At 34.6% G+C, this 15,640-nt stretch overlaps 1 protein-coding gene and 1 long non-coding RNA gene across 2 annotated transcripts; both read left to right on the top strand.

Moving 5' to 3' along the window:
* The first annotated feature begins 2,133 nt into the window (after positions 1-2,133).
* On the top strand, positions 2,134-5,838 carry LOC132066590 (L-tryptophan--pyruvate aminotransferase 1-like). The gene is made up of 5 exons (XM_059459875.1): positions 2,134-2,310; positions 2,626-2,929; positions 3,962-4,242; positions 4,978-5,270; positions 5,491-5,838. The coding sequence occupies exons 1-5, from the start codon at positions 2,201-2,203 to the stop codon at positions 5,688-5,690; spliced, it is 1,188 nt and encodes a 395-aa protein (XP_059315858.1). The 5' UTR covers positions 2,134-2,200; the 3' UTR covers positions 5,691-5,838.
* A 3,785-nt stretch (positions 5,839-9,623) lies between these two features.
* Positions 9,624-10,344, top strand: LOC132066591 (uncharacterized). Its single transcript, XR_009416866.1, has 2 exons — positions 9,624-10,052; positions 10,157-10,344. It is a non-coding gene; the product is annotated as an uncharacterized LOC132066591 (long non-coding RNA).
* Positions 10,345-15,640: the final 5,296 nt, after the last annotated feature.

Below are 15,640 nucleotides of genomic sequence, written 5' to 3' on the forward strand. Positions count from 1 at the left end.
CTGACCACTTTCCTGTCATGATGGGGTTGCACAAGGGATCAACTCTTAGCCCATTTCAATTTGCCTTATTGATGGACGAATTGACACGACATATTCAAGGAAAGGTGTCGTGGTGTATGTTATTCGCAGATGACATAGTTTTGATCGACGAGACACGCGGTGGAGCTAATGATAGGCTAGAAATTTGGAGAGAGCCCTTAGAGTCTAAAGGTTTTAGGTTAAACAGGACTAAAACTGAGTACCTAGAGTGCAAGTTCAGTGGCGTTGCACATGAGACAGAGGTAAAAGTGAAGATAGAGGAACAAGTCATACCCGAGAGAGGAAGCTTCAAGTATCTTGGGTCCGTAATACAGGGAGACGGGGAGATTGATGATGATGTCACACATCACATTAGATAGGGGTAGGTGAAATGGAGGCTTGCCTCCGAGGTCTTGTGCGATAAGAAGGTGTCGCCAAGGCTTAAAGGAAAGTTCTACAGAGTGGTGGTTAGACTAGCATTGTTGTATGGGGCAAAGTGCAGCCCACGTTTAGAAGATGAAGGTAGATGAGATGAGGATGCTCAGATGGATGTGTGGGCATACTCGGAGAGATTTGATTAGAAATGAAGTTATACAAGACAAAGTGGGAGTAGCATCAGTGGCAGACAAGATGAGGGAAGCGAGGCTGAGGTGGTTCAGGCATGTGAAAAGGAGGTGCGAGGATGCACCAGTAAGAAGGTGCGAGAGGTTGGCGGTAGCAGGAGTTAGGAGAGGTAGAGGTAGGCCGAAGAAGAACTGGGGGGAGGTGATTAGACAGGACATGGCACAAGTTCAGCTGATTGAGGACATGACCCAAGATAGGAAGGTATGGAGGTCGAGGATTAGGGTAAAAAGTTAGAAGGTGGCTTAGTGTTGTCGACTTCTGTGTAGGGAGGGAGGGGGCGGGTCTCCTCCTCTCCTCTTTTCCTTTTAGTAGTAGTATATCAGTATCACGTTATTCCTTGATGTGTAGTACTATCTGTTGCCACATTTTTTTTTTCTGTATCTTGTTATTTTGCCATCTCTTTTTTGACATTATTGTGCCAGGTACTTTTTCTGAGTCGAGGGTTTACCGGAAACAACCTCTCTACCTTACAAAGGTAGAGGTAAGGTCTGCGTACATCCTACTCTTCCCAGACCCCACTTGTGGGATCACACTGGGTTTGTTGTTGTTATGTTTGTGTTGGCTATAAATCATTTGATTAAGGGTAAAATAGGAAGTTTAAAGTTAAATTGTTATTAAATATAGGAAGGTGTGTGTGATTCTTTTTTAAACTGACTAAAAATGAAAGATTGTCGCATAAATTGAAATCAAGGGAGTATTTTTTTTAATCCATTTTTAGTTCCTGTCGTAGTTTTGACCTTGCGCTGTGTCTTAGTGTTGTATGTTTAATTTATATTTTCATAATTTCTAAAAGATCTAACACCAAGAATTTGTTAAATATTTAACGGAACCCAAATGTGATCACTTTTAACAAACTTAAAGGACCAAAATTACTCAGGAACATATTCCAATGGGCCATTTTGAACCTACTTCCAAACATAAAAGATATGTTTGTCATTTTCTCGAAAACACTTAAAAGGGCCAAAAATGAAAGGAGAAGTGACTATATTATTTTGTATTACAATTTCTCTATTTTAGTTGTCTCTTCAATTCTTTTCCTTTTCTGTTTTTGGTTATAAAGAATAAAAGTTAGTTGCTGACTTAGTAAAATCTTTGACCAATCTGGATAAACACACAAAAATAGACTCCAATATTTGTCAAAAAAATAATTTTCTTTCTACATAGGACAAGATTTACTCTCCTTATTACACGGAAAAATTCCAGGGCTCTATCCTATCTGCCTTCAACTTACCATTCACACAATCCTCCCCAAAGAGTTAAACGGGAAAACAAAAATAGAAAAGACATAATTGCAATTATTAGGAGAATCATTTAAAATTCTATCAATTAAATAGTCTTTTGTGGAGATTAGAAAAGGCAAGTGCATTAATTAGTAAGAGAATCCATTTAAAATTCTGCCTATTAATTGAAGAGGCTTTTGTGGCATTACCCTGTGTCTCCTTCCCTATAAATAGGGAGCAACATACAAGACATGGAGTACAACAAATCTGTTTTCTCCCATTAGCCTATTTTTTGTTTGATCAAAGGTTTTATAAGGAAAAAAGAAAAGAAAAAGAAGATGTGTGGAACAGATGCTTGCCTTATCAAGTGTTCTCCAGTCCCTTCTGCCACTACTGAAACAAGAGAGAATGGGACTAGGGACACTCTCATCAATATCAATCTGGATCAGTAAGTCTTCTTTTACAATTCAATTCATTTTTCTTCAGGAAAAAAAATATTTTCTTAACAAATTATGTGTTATTCTAAAAAAGGTCAGACTGTGCAAATAATCGTTACAATATCCCCACCTTGGTATAGGAGTAAACCGCAGTCTTCTTATATGGTCTTCACCTCATATGAGCTAGCTCTTGAGATTGAATTATCCTCAATTTCCATTTTCTGTATTGAATTATCCTCAATTTCCATTTTCTGTATCCAAGAATACCAAAATATTCAAATTCTCAAATACTAATTTGGAATTTCATTATTTTTTCTTGCGGATAGTGGTGATCCAACAATGTACGAGTCATATTGGAAAAAAATGGGGAACAAATGTGACATAACATTCAGTGGTTACGAGTCATTGAGTTATTTTGCTAATGGTAAGAGCTTGTGCTGGTTCTTGGAATCAAAACTGGAGGAAGAAATCAAGAGGCAGCACAATGTGGTTGGAAATGCAATAGTGGATGATTATTATATTATTGTTGGGACTGGATCCAGCCAACTTCTTCAGGCTGCACTTTATGCTCTTTCTCCTACAGATGAACCTGAACCAATCAGTGTAGTTTCAGCTGCACCTTTCTATTCGGTACGTCTAATTAGGAGTAATTTACAAGTATGGTGTTGGATGCTATCCGGGGCGGCTTAATAAAATTAGTGGTCTAAAGCTAAATGGCGGCTTAATAAAATTAGTAGTCTAAAGCTAAATTTTATTAAAAGATTGTCTTTTTTAAAATTTGATATATTTTTTTGTTTTAGGTGTTTTTTTTTTTTTTTTTTTAACTTTTTGAAGTGCAAAGTTGTTAATATTTTTTACTAATCAAAGGTAATTCTTTTTCGTTTGACAATATAACTAATCAATCACATGGCTAAATAGTTCTCTTTCAATTTTTATAAAGATATTGTGCTGTTTATCATAAAAGTTGAATATATTGGAAGAAAAGTTAATCATTAAAACCTAGATGAACAAAAAAAAAACCGAGGCTTAAAAAATTTGGAAGCTTAAAACCTTTGCTTTAGTGGCTTGTGTCTTCCATCGGTATTAGTTGTGTATCATAAAAAGCAGTGAATGGAATTATGTATTAAGAACGTTGGTTTTTCTCGTGTCGATCTTCTGTTCAGTCAAATGAACAACGTCATCTTCATTTAGTTTACTATTCAATGTTTAGCCTGTTAATAAAAAGAAAACTGTAGCCATATCTTTGGTTTCATCAAGACTCGGCAGGGACTAATGATCCATTTTGACTTTGGATATTATTTTAATATGTCTAATGTTGATCAATCTCATTAAAAGTTAACGAAACAAAGAAGTTTAATAATGCTTCACTAATGTACTCCTTAACAAACCATGTCTCACGCTTAGACATTGTTGGTTGCTTACAATGTATCCTAATGAAACATATAGGAACATGGTTCATGCAAAGATTTGCAAAACATGCTTAAAATATTAATGCTTTTTCTTTATTAATTAATCACATGGTTTTTTGGTACATGTCAGATCCATTATAACATGGAATCATACTAATTCTTACAACATATCATGTGACTTCATTAATCTTTTTTCTAAAGTGAGCTTTCTTGATTAATTAATTCATTACTAATGATAATTCTGTTGTTGCAGTCATATCCAGAAGTGACTGATTTTGTGAGGTCAGGGCTATACAAATGGGCAGGAGATGCAAAACAATTTGACAAAGATAGACCGTATATTGAGTTCATTACATCTCCAAATAACCCTGATGGGGTTATTAGAGAGCCTGTAGTTAATGGAGATCAAGGGATATTAATCCATGATTTAGCTTATTATTGGCCACAGTACACTGCTATTACCTCACCTGCCAACTATGATGTTATGCTCTTTACAGTTTCCAAATGCACTGGCCATGCTGGTTCCAGAATTGGGTAAGTTTTCAAACATTGCAATCATTAATTAGAAGTGAGGTGACAATGACAAAATTAAAGAGTAACACAAAACTAAACGCTTTATGGTAACCACTAAAAGTAAATAAAGTCAAAATTACTCAAACTCGTAAGTGCTTATAACAAATTTTGATTTGACCAAATTTTGTATTATGTTATTCCTAACATCATTTGTATTTTCAAAATACTCTTCCCAAACATAATTCCTACCTGCCTCTCTATTGCATTTCCATGGTTCGTCCTTCTCTTATAAAGATACTATTTACTAAATTTATATTTTCGTGTAAAGTATTTATGAGCACTTTTTTTTTTTTTTTTTTTTTAAATCAAAGTATATGCACTAATTATTAGCTTCAACACTTTTGTTCATACCCAGACTCTAAAATACCTAGAGCTCGATACAAACTTCTTCTTTTAAAAAAAAAATAAAATCAAAGCATTTCAGTGCACGAAGTATCCTGCATTCATGCAAAGTTACAAGGAGGATCGCACCTCAAAGGGAGGTGTGGCCTATGCAAATGCAAGCATTATTGGTTGATCCAAAGACAGCTTGAACCCATGACTCTATAAGTATATAGGTCAGACACAATAGATCACACGGAGACAACTTTATCATTGCTCCGATACTAGTCTCCCTTAGGATACAAATTTTAAATTGAAGTCTACAAATTTTAATTTCTTACTAAGATGGTCTCATTTAATTTAATGTGCATGCAGTTGGGCACTTGTTAGGGACAAAGAGGTGGCAAGGAAGATGACAAAATTCATGGAGATTAGCACAATTGGGGTATCAAAGGAAGCTCAACTCAGAGCTGCAAAGATTCTTGGAGTGCTTTCTGATAGCTGTTTGGATCCCACATTGGATAACTTCTTTGAATACAGTCAGTCTATTATGACTCAAAGATGGCAAAGGTTAAGAGAAGTTGTTAAGGCCAATGACCTTTTTACCCTCCAGAAGTACCCTCTTCAGTATTGCCTCTTCACAAGAGACTTCTATGAATCACACCCTGGTAATCACAAAAACTAAACAATGGGACCTTTTTTTTATTTTTTAGTCCGTTTGAAAAATAACGTAACCATTTCTATTTGAGAACTCTTTATCTTTTAGAACTTTTCATTTTAGCCGCTACAAATATGTCATTGTCGTGTTTAAGTTTACAAGTTCTTATGTTATTTTTGGTATGTGGAAAAAGTCAGTTATTGAAATTTATATTGGTTTCTTTGAAACAGCATTTGCATGGCTAATGTGCAAAGGAAGTGAAGAGGACTGTGAGAAACTTCTTAAAGGACATAAGATTCAAACAAGGAGTGGAAGAAAATTTGGGAGTGATCCAAGATATGTTAGGATAAGTATGTTGAGTAGAGATGAAGACTTCAATATTTTTCTGCAGAGGCTTATGGCTATTCAAGGACTTACAAATGGAAATTAAGAGTTATTTTATATGTCTATACATGAAATACTAATACCTGCTCTTATGTATTATCAGTATTTAGCAAATTTCTAACTACCAGTGGGTGATAGTTAGACTTTATATTGTATTTTATTTTTACAGCAATGAAACTTGGATATTGAATTTTTTACAGAGTAGAATTATTTCCTGAATGTCGATTATTAATGCCAAATGATTTGTCAAAAAGGAATACAAAATTTCAAACACTCACCTTAACGGAGGACATAAAATGGGCAATTGAGAATATTATAAAGCCCAAATTTCTTTAGTGGGCTAAGATTACTATAGTCCATTGATCATTGAATCACATGGTATATCTTAATCATCATGAGACTTGGCCGACTTGTAGAGTTGTAGTGAATGTTTAACTAATTACTACTATAACTTTTTCACTGGTCAAATTTTAATGTGATCTAATGATTAACAAGACTGATGCATGGGTAATTATAAACCTACCTGTAAGGAAACCTAGTACATTTCCCCACTTCTTGATAATGCAGATGGAAAACAATATTATACCAATGAGGAGTATAGGTTAGTATCAAACTTTAACTTAGTACAAGAAATGTTCTTTTTAATTACTTGATCCAACTGGCACGAGTCGGGGGCATGCAGCTATTGCGTGACCCCAACATTTTCGACTCAATAGATAAATTATGTGTCAAAATTTATTAAAATTACAAAAGGAAGTAGATTGGAACTCATAATTTCAAAATATAATGAGTTCTATAATAGAAAATTTTAAAGATTAAACCCATACTTAAATCCAAAATATGCCTCTGCCACAAGTATATTTCTACCTCCCCCTTCAAGCCTAGCTTTGTCCATAATAGTGAAGAGAGTCAAGGCAGGTACATCTCATCAAGATATTTGTCACGTCCCAAAATACCCGCTAGACGTGATTGGCACCCAGCAAACACCACCCGCCAGGTGAATCATATATCATATCCTTAATCATTTACGAAAGCACTAAAAGAAAATAAGTGCAGGCCCAACAACGTTATTAATGATAAAAATGCGAAATAGTCGCCAACCAAATTCATAATCGATTTATGAAAACCAACCAACGCTAAGATAAAAAGAATCTCTAGCCCACATCCCACGCTAAGACCATGGAGCATCTAACAGAGTTACATGAGTTTGAGTGTCGGGCATGTAAACCCAAAATAAAAGATATGACTAGAAATAAACTAGATAAAGCTGAAATGGCTGCCCCCACGAACAATGCGGTGGCTCACCTCAGCAACAGAATCCACTCACAAAATCTTCAATTACCAGCCTCGTTCTCAATGACAGTATCTGCATGGACATGCAGGTAAGGAGTGAGTTATACATAAATATAACCCAGTAAGATCCTCGACCCGCCACTTTAAATACCCCTGGAACAAGTGTTAGAAAATACAAACACACAACAAGCACAAAATATTACGCACATGAATATATCATTATATAATAGCAACCAAGTCCCAAACCACTGTTTATCAAGTATATTATATATCTCAACACAATTTACACTAAGGACCTGTCATAAATGGCAGTTAAAGAATTAATCAACACCATGAATCCACAGCAACATATACAATGTGCCAAATATGTTGGGAAGCATACACAATGTTAAAGGAATCATACACAATGCCCTAATATCATCAAGAAGCATACACAATGCTAAGGGAAGCATACACAATGCCCCAATATCTTGGCTCACAGCTATATCACATCACAAAACAATTTATAAAGAGAGTTTTGGATTATTTGAAAATAAAGTATATGCGGCTGGCCTTAAGAACCACCGATTCTGCCAAGCACATACTCGCCCCAACACATGGACCAGGCAGACAAAACATATTTTTAAAACGGATTTTGAAAAGCAAGTATCCAAAGCTTAAAGTGTCACTTACCTCAAATTCACAATTCAAGCAACTTCCCAATAATTCAAAACTGCGTTCTCGAGTCTCCGGATTGCCTCAAACTACACAAAAATGGATTTAGAATGGTCAAAACCCTTAGGGTAAACCACTTCTATATTTTTAGAGGCTTAAATGGTTAAAATCAAATTTTAAAGGACAAAAATGCCCTCTGGTCAATGTGTTCAAAACCCAACAAGACATATGTTTTCGGGAAGGCCTTAACGAGAGGATTCCAACGATATATAGAAATCTAAAATCCGACAATATTTGCCCTTTCAAATCAATGATTTGATTGAAGAACCCTAGAGCTAAACTTTCTCAATTCCTCAAAATATTCCCATGTTTTCACCATAAAGATTCACTCATAATTATGTAATTGTTGAAAATATAATTTTGAATATTATAAGTTCATGCACTTTGATGTTATATATGTGGCTTTTAGGATATCTATGTGATTAGATGCATAGAATTTAAATGTTCACTACTAGAAATTAGACCTACTGCAACAATTTTTCTGCAACGGTTATTTAACTGTTGCAATAGATATTCTATGGGAATGGTTATTTGCAACGGTTTTAATGTCGTTGCCATAGACTATCTATTGCAACAGGTAGTTTCAACGGGTCCCTAAACCGTTCCGGTTGCTCTCTATTGCAACGGTTATGTAGCAAACCGTTCCAATTGACTCTCTGTTGCAACAGTTATGTAGCAAACCTTTCCATAAATTCCTATAATTATATTGCAACGGTGGCTTCTCTCCTTAATTGTTTTTTCCTTACCCTTCCTTGCTTTTCATGTGTCTTTTCTATTTTATGTATTATTTATTATTTATTATTGGGCAAAGGTGCAAATATGCCCCTCAACTTTGCGATTTAGAGCAGATATACCCCTCGTTATAAAATGGTGCAAATAATAACTCTACCGTTACAAAATGGTGCAAATATACCCTTTTCGCTGACGGGGTTTTTTTTTTTTTTTTTTTTTTTTTTTAAAAAAATCATTTAGGATATTTTTTAATTAAAAAAAAAGTCTACCTTTTTTTTTAGTAGACATATTTTTCTAAAGCCATTAATTTTTTTTTCTTGTGTGTCGGGTATGGTTCGTTTAAAAAAATATCTCCGTGACTTTTAAAAAAATAAGTCTACCCATTTTTTTAAACAAACTAGACTCGACCCATCAGGAAATAAAAATTACTATGTGGCTTTAGAAAAGTATATCTACTCAAAAAAAAATGGGTAGTCTTTTTTTAAAGTAACGTGACATTTTTTTTAATTAAAAAATAACCTAAATGATTTTTTTTTAAAAATCCAGTCAGCAAAAAGGGTATATTTGCACCATTTTGTAACGGCAGGGGTATCTTTGCATCATTTGGTAATGACAGTGTATATATATCACTTTTGTAACGAGGGTATATCTGCTCAAAATTGCAAAATTGAGGGGTATATTTGCACCCTTTATTATTTATTATTATTCGCTCTAACCCTAATTACTCTACTGATTCAGATCTTCTCCTCCATTTCTCCTCTTTCCCCGTCTCCCTCCTTCTCACTTCAGCAATCTTCCTCTAAAAAATCACAATTGTCTCTCTTTTCTTATTGGTATGAAACCTATTGTCACATCTATTATTAGAGATGATGATATAGGATTTGGGTCCATCCATTGCAAACAAAGAACACTCTCGAAGAAATATCAGATGGTTCAACTTCCAAAAGATGGTGAATGAATTTTTGTTTCAGGAGAACAGGTATGGTGAAATCTCTTGATCCATCCCACCCCCCTCTCTCTCTCTCTCACTGATGATTAGAACCTGAGAAATCAACAAAGAACAGCTTTTAGTCTCCAGATCTGTATCGTGAAGATTATATAAAGGTAATATTAAAAAAACAAGCATTCAGAGATATGGTCTGCTATGACAAGTTAATTTGGTGGTTCTTTTTAATAAGAAGCTCATACTAGGGAATTGAGATAGACGTGACGTGTTGTGTCATTTTTTACTTCATAATTCTTGAGATACTTCTCCATGGTAGCTGCTATACCTTTTCTTTGTCTATTTTTAATTGTGATTATACTATTAATCTTTTCAACTTCCAAAGATCAGGTAATTACGGCCTCATCACTATTCTAGTAGCTCATTTTCGACAATGTAAAAGTAATACATAAATAGTTCTCTAACGAAACATAGCAGTAGTTCTCTTCCTCACTTCATGAAATTCCCCTCTTGTTTAATAGTGAAATTTAGCTGCTATAAAGTTGGTTTGACTTTAGAGTTCTAGAATTTTTACCATTCTTATCATTTTTTGTCTTTTAGATTACTTCAACTATTGAAGCCATGTTCTTTCTATTTCCTGTTTGCTCATCGAACTTTTTACTTTTTGTTATCAGTATTGAAGAAGCAAAGTACTTTCAGAGCATAAAGAACCTGATGTTTTAACAGGTAAACTTCATAAATTTTTTGCATCTGCCTGTCACTTGTACATATACTAGAATTTTTCATATTTTGGCCAATTAATAAGATACTTTTTTTAATCATGTATGCAGAGATGCAAATGCCAAAGCAGATTAGGAATCTATTCAGTATTGGTTGATCATTGCTAGACCTTCAGATGTCGATAATCCCTTTTTTTAGCGGACATTTTGTAGATTATATATGTTGGCTCTTGAATGATCAAACAATATTGTAAATTTTGCTATTATATATGGATAAAATAGTTGGATATTTTAAATTATGATTGTGTTGATATATTGTTTATTTTCTTGGTTTATCCGTGTTTAGTAGATAAATAATTATATTTCAAATAAAAGGGTTCATTTCTAATTTATTAAACTGTTGCAATAGTTTCAACAAACTGTTGCAATAGTTCATGAATAACTGTTGCAATATTTAATAAAAAACCATTGCAATAGCATCAACAACTGCGCCATAAAATGATACGGCAACGGTTTAGAACTGTTCCGTTAGACCAAACAACCGTTGCAATTGATAGTGTTATGGCAATAGTTCTTGTACCGTTGCATAAAACCGTTGCAACAGACCTATTGCAACACAATCAGATGTAACGGGTCACTAAACCGTTGCGATATACCTATGGCAACAGTTTTGCTGTCTATTGCAACGGATTTTCAACTGTTGCCAAAGGCCAATTTTCTAGTAGTGGTTATTAGGTGCATGATTTTGTGTTTATGAGATGACCAAGTTCATAGTCTGAGTGCTAAAAGCATTTAGTAGTTTTCTGTCTAGAATTATCCTTTAGCACCTATATATACCCCTTTTGTAATGTTATTATGTAAGAGTGGAGTTTTAACATATAATGAAATGAGCATAATGTCTCTCTCCCTCTTCCATCCTCTTTGAACCCTATGATATTATCAAGGGCCCGCCATATATTTCCAACAAGTGGTACCAGAGCGTTGGTTCGATCCTGGAAGGTGTAAAGGTAAAATTTTGGGAATCTCCATTGAAGGTGTGTATCCAGGTTTGATGACCTGCTGAGAGGCCTGCTATTTCAAAAGAAGAGTGAATTCTTCGGGTTTGTAAAGAGAAGAACAACCCGTTAAAAAGGTGTGAGTCTTGAAGGACTTCACAAGTTAGAAAGATAAGACAAGAGAAGTCTTCCGTAAGTTTGTATTTGCTATAGCCAAAAGTTAGAAGATGATGGAGAATGAAATGCCAATAGACGTGGATACGTTGTTGACACCCAATTTTGTCCCTCCTTTATTCCCATTTGTTTCCTTGGGCTTTTAGATTAATTATATCTAAATATTTTATTTTCACTACTATTTTTATTTCTACTATTATTAATACTGTTACCTTCATTTTCACTATTTTTTACTAGTACTACTTTATCACAAATTTTAAATGGTTCGTCATCGTTTCATTTTAGGATTCGTACTCGTTAAATTAATTTTTTACTCTATGAACACTAATTACTATTTGTCTTCATATAACATATTTTTATACTAGTTGCTAAGGCAAAAGCCCAAGAATAATTAAATAGAGGGGAGAGACCAACAATTCTCAGCCCAACAATTCAACAGCTGAACCAGCCCACTACCTAAAGCTACCCGACCCGGCCCATTCGCTATTTCTCCCTAAAACCTAATCTCTTCTCACTCTCCCTTTCTTCAAACGCAGCCGCCTCCCTTCACTTCTCTCTCTTCCTCGTCATCTCTCCCATCCATTTCTAGGCGAAAAACAGTCCCCTTTCAACCATGGCAGGTTTGTCACCCCATTTCCGGATGGAAATAACCACACACTTCTCTTTCCCTCTGCTCTCTTTCTCGTCGTCTTCCTCTTTTAGGCAGAGGTCAACCCTCTTTCACCGTGGCAGAAGCTGCCCACTCCATTTTCGTGCTATGGTTTTGTCTCTACCTCAATTTGATCATCTCAGTGACGTGAAGGCTATCAAGGTTGTCCAAATATCCCAACGTTCGGATTTTGAAAATTTTGACTTGAAATCCCGCCCACTCAAAATCATAGGAAACCCTAGCATACATTGGATATAAATACATCCTCACAATTGTGTTTATGATATAGTTCCTTCAGCCGCCTAAACCCTTAAGCGTTTACATTTTTAGTCACCATATCCGAAAAAAAGAACCCTTACTCTCTGTTTCTTATTATCGGGTTCGATTCATCAAAAAGGGAAAGATCCTTAGCATTTTTTTAAGCCGGCAGTCTAAACTTTAAGATTGCTAAAAACCATCTCGTTAAATAAATGAAGTTTAGCCACGACTAAGATATTCGGTTTACCCAACTTTAGTTTTGAAATCGCTCGTCGTATTAGAGAATAGATTCGAGGCCTCGCGCCCCATTTCATCAGCACACAAAACAGTCGAAATCCTCCTTTTCACTCTGCTTTAAGTTCTATCCTACGTAAATTGATGTAGTTAGATTCGCCTAATTTAGTATGATTCTGATGCGACGTGATGATTAGCTATTTTGCGAAGTGGTTTCAGTAGTCATTTAGGTGTTTTTGTACTGTTTATGTAATTGTTTGTTCTCGCATTTATGTTCAGCAGTCCTTTAGCTTTTGTTTATTGAGTGTGCTAGCTGTTTTGTGATTCATGTTTAGTTCGGATGATTGGTATGCTGTTGTAATTTAGCTCAGTCATTGTAGTTGCTATTTCGGATTAATGTTCAATTAGATATCCCTTCAGTCACTAATATGAGTATGGTCTGGTTATGACTCCATTACTGCTTGATTATGTGGTTTGTAAAATGATTAGGCCCATGAGTCTATTTACGACATAGTCTTAGTCTAATATTATTAAGTGACACATAGTCTGATCTGTAAACTGTCCGGGACCTTTAAATGCTCCCTCCTTAGTGATTTTATTCGAAACTGTAAGACTGGATCCTTTAACTTGCTGCTGTCCCTGTTTGGTTTCTCCATATCTGTTTGTTACATTCAAATTCTCTTTTTCCTTTGTTAATTTAAATCGGCGTATGGTAGGAATGCCTTGCGTCACTATTTTCCAGTTAAAAAATCCTTCATGATAGGTAGTATTTAATCTTTTATTTTCGGGTATGCCATCGAAAGTATAGCAATTAGTTGGTTTGTTTTTAACCGATTCAAAACAGTTCCTATATTTATTTGCTAAAACATGTTACGGACGCACCGTTAAGGTTTATATGTTCTTGCATTGTAAGTGTACTCAAAGATGCCTAGTATATATAAACCATCGATCTGTTTTCTTTGAGTTTACATTATGTCTAGTTATGTTTATTGATTTCACAGTGATTGTTTCCTTTTCTTTTGTCTTTCGCATGAACCTCGCATACGAGTCCGAGAGACTTGTCATCCTCCGCATTCGATGTTGGGCTAAAAACCCAACAAATTTTCCCTCGAGTCAACTCCACCAGTCATCCACAGCAGCCCGTACGAAATTATTGGGCCGAAGCCCAGCAAAGAATCGTAGCGGCAGCTTTGTAAAGGGGCTGAGCCCATTTGAATTATGTTGTCCTCCTCTTTTATTTTACTTTGCATGATTGTATTATGCGACTAACGCTTACTTTGTTTTGGGTTTCTTGGCTAGAACGAACCTTAGTGAAATTAGCGGTTAGCTTAGTATGACGAGAGTTAATCTAAAAGAAAACTAACAATTATTTCTATAGTTTTCATTCCTTTTATTATAAACCATTTCTTCAAGACTTATCAAATTATGCATACTTTTAAACTAACATAAGAGAAAGAAATTCACCTCCTTATAAAAGTAAAGCTAGATTTAGTTTGTATCTATCCTATTAAATACTACTTTAGTCAAATTTCAAGTTTGTTAAAGTCCATTATTTACAAATCATTACGCTATTTCTACTTTCAATGGTACTTAAAGTTTCCTTTCTATGCAAATTGCTATATCTACTACAAATCTTATTATAAATAATATTTCCATTTGAGCATTAACAACATTTACGAGCATTTTAATAGTATCATTATATTTTTCTTTAAAACTTTAACAACCTTTATAAGTCATATTTTAAAATAACTGTTAGAGTTCTTATTTTATACAAACTATTATATTTTTCTACAAAACTTATTTTAAACAATATTATAACTTTAACAACATTTATAACGCTACTTTATTTCGATAACGCTATATTTACACTTAGCCTAATTAAATTTGAGTCCGGTCGGATTAACCATTAGTAATGGAATTTAGAGGATGCCTAATACCTTCCCTCTAGGTTAGTTGAACCCGTACCTAGAATCATTTGGTTTCGCAGATTGTTAAAATCAACTTTAGATTAATAACTTTAATTAACCTTAGGTGTCCTAATTCACCGTAAATAATTAGGTGGCGACTCTTAACTTTAAATTAACCCCGGAATTACCCGGATGTTGTAAACTATTTTAACTTAGGTTAAAATAGGGTATGACATACGTATACAAAGAGGATGTTGAAAATGAAGTTGAAATTGTCAAGAAAGATTGAAGAATAAGAAAAGACATTTAAGTTTAAGAAGGGAATGTTGAAAATAGCAAGATAGGAAGAGAAGACAAGAGAGTCTTCCGTGAATTGTGTTTGCAAAAGCCAAAAGTTGAAGAAAATGGAGATCAAACCGCATGTATCATATGTATCATGTGATTGCTCAGTATGAGCCAATTTTGAAGCAATTGCTAAAAAAGTTGAAGTTATAACCGGCAATTTGTGAATGTGGAAAGTTATGCCTAGATCACCTACCTAAATTCATGGAAAGATTATGTTTGAAGGCAAATTTGGAAGGCGTACCGAAAGAGGATGTATTGGAAATGAAGCACAAATCATCAAAGAACGATGAAGGATCGATATGAAAAGAAAATTCAAAATTAAAGGGGAGTATTGAAAATATAATTTTGAATATTAAAAGTTCATGCACTTTGATGTTATCTATGTGGCTTTTAGGATATCTATGTTATTATGTAAGAGTGGAGTTTTAACATATAATGAAATGAGCATAATGTCTCTCTTCCTCTTCTATTCTCTTTGAATCCTATGATATTATCAAGGGCCCACCTTATATTTCCAACAGTAATAAATTTAAATAAAAGATTAGAGTCATTACCTTGATGATTTGGGATGAAAGGTCTTATTTTTACACCCTCTTTTTCCTTCTTTTTCTCCCTTTCTTTTCTTTTCTTCTATTGCTTTTTCCCTTCTATGTTGCTCGTCCTTTTCTTTTTGTTCCTTTCAAATAGGTGTCACGCCTAATGGCTTAGACCATCAGACTTTTAAAGCCCTATTTTTTTTTTCCTTTTCCTTTTTGGGCTTGGCCCACTAAATTTCTTCTTTTCAATTTTCTTTTTTAATGCTACTTTCGAATTTCTTTTCTTTTTAATTCCTTTTAGCTAAAATTACCAAATAAACCCTTATTCAAAAATTGGGTTATTACATTCTCCACCACTTAAAATAACGTTCGTCCTCGAACGGATCTAGATCATACCTGTCGCGTCAAATAAATGAGGATATTTATCTTGCATATCCCCCTCGGACTCCCAAGTAGCCTCCTCGGTTGGGTGATTACGCCATAACACTTTGATCGAA

This window comes from Lycium ferocissimum, chromosome 8 (assembly GCF_029784015.1).
Source record: "Lycium ferocissimum isolate CSIRO_LF1 chromosome 8, AGI_CSIRO_Lferr_CH_V1, whole genome shotgun sequence".
NCBI lineage: Eukaryota > Viridiplantae > Streptophyta > Magnoliopsida > Solanales > Solanaceae > Lycium > Lycium ferocissimum.

Coding starts and splice junctions, on each gene's coding strand:
- LOC132066590 (XM_059459875.1), top strand. CDS start 2,201: ATGTGTGGAACAGATGCTTGCCTTATCAAGTGTTCTCCAGTCCCTTCT. Junction 2,930..3,961: donor CAGCTGCACCTTTCTATTCG/GTACGTCTAATT, acceptor CTGTTGTTGCAG/TCATATCCAGAAGTGACTGA. Junction 5,271..5,490: donor CTTCTATGAATCACACCCTG/GTAATCACAAAA, acceptor TCTTTGAAACAG/CATTTGCATGGCTAATGTGC.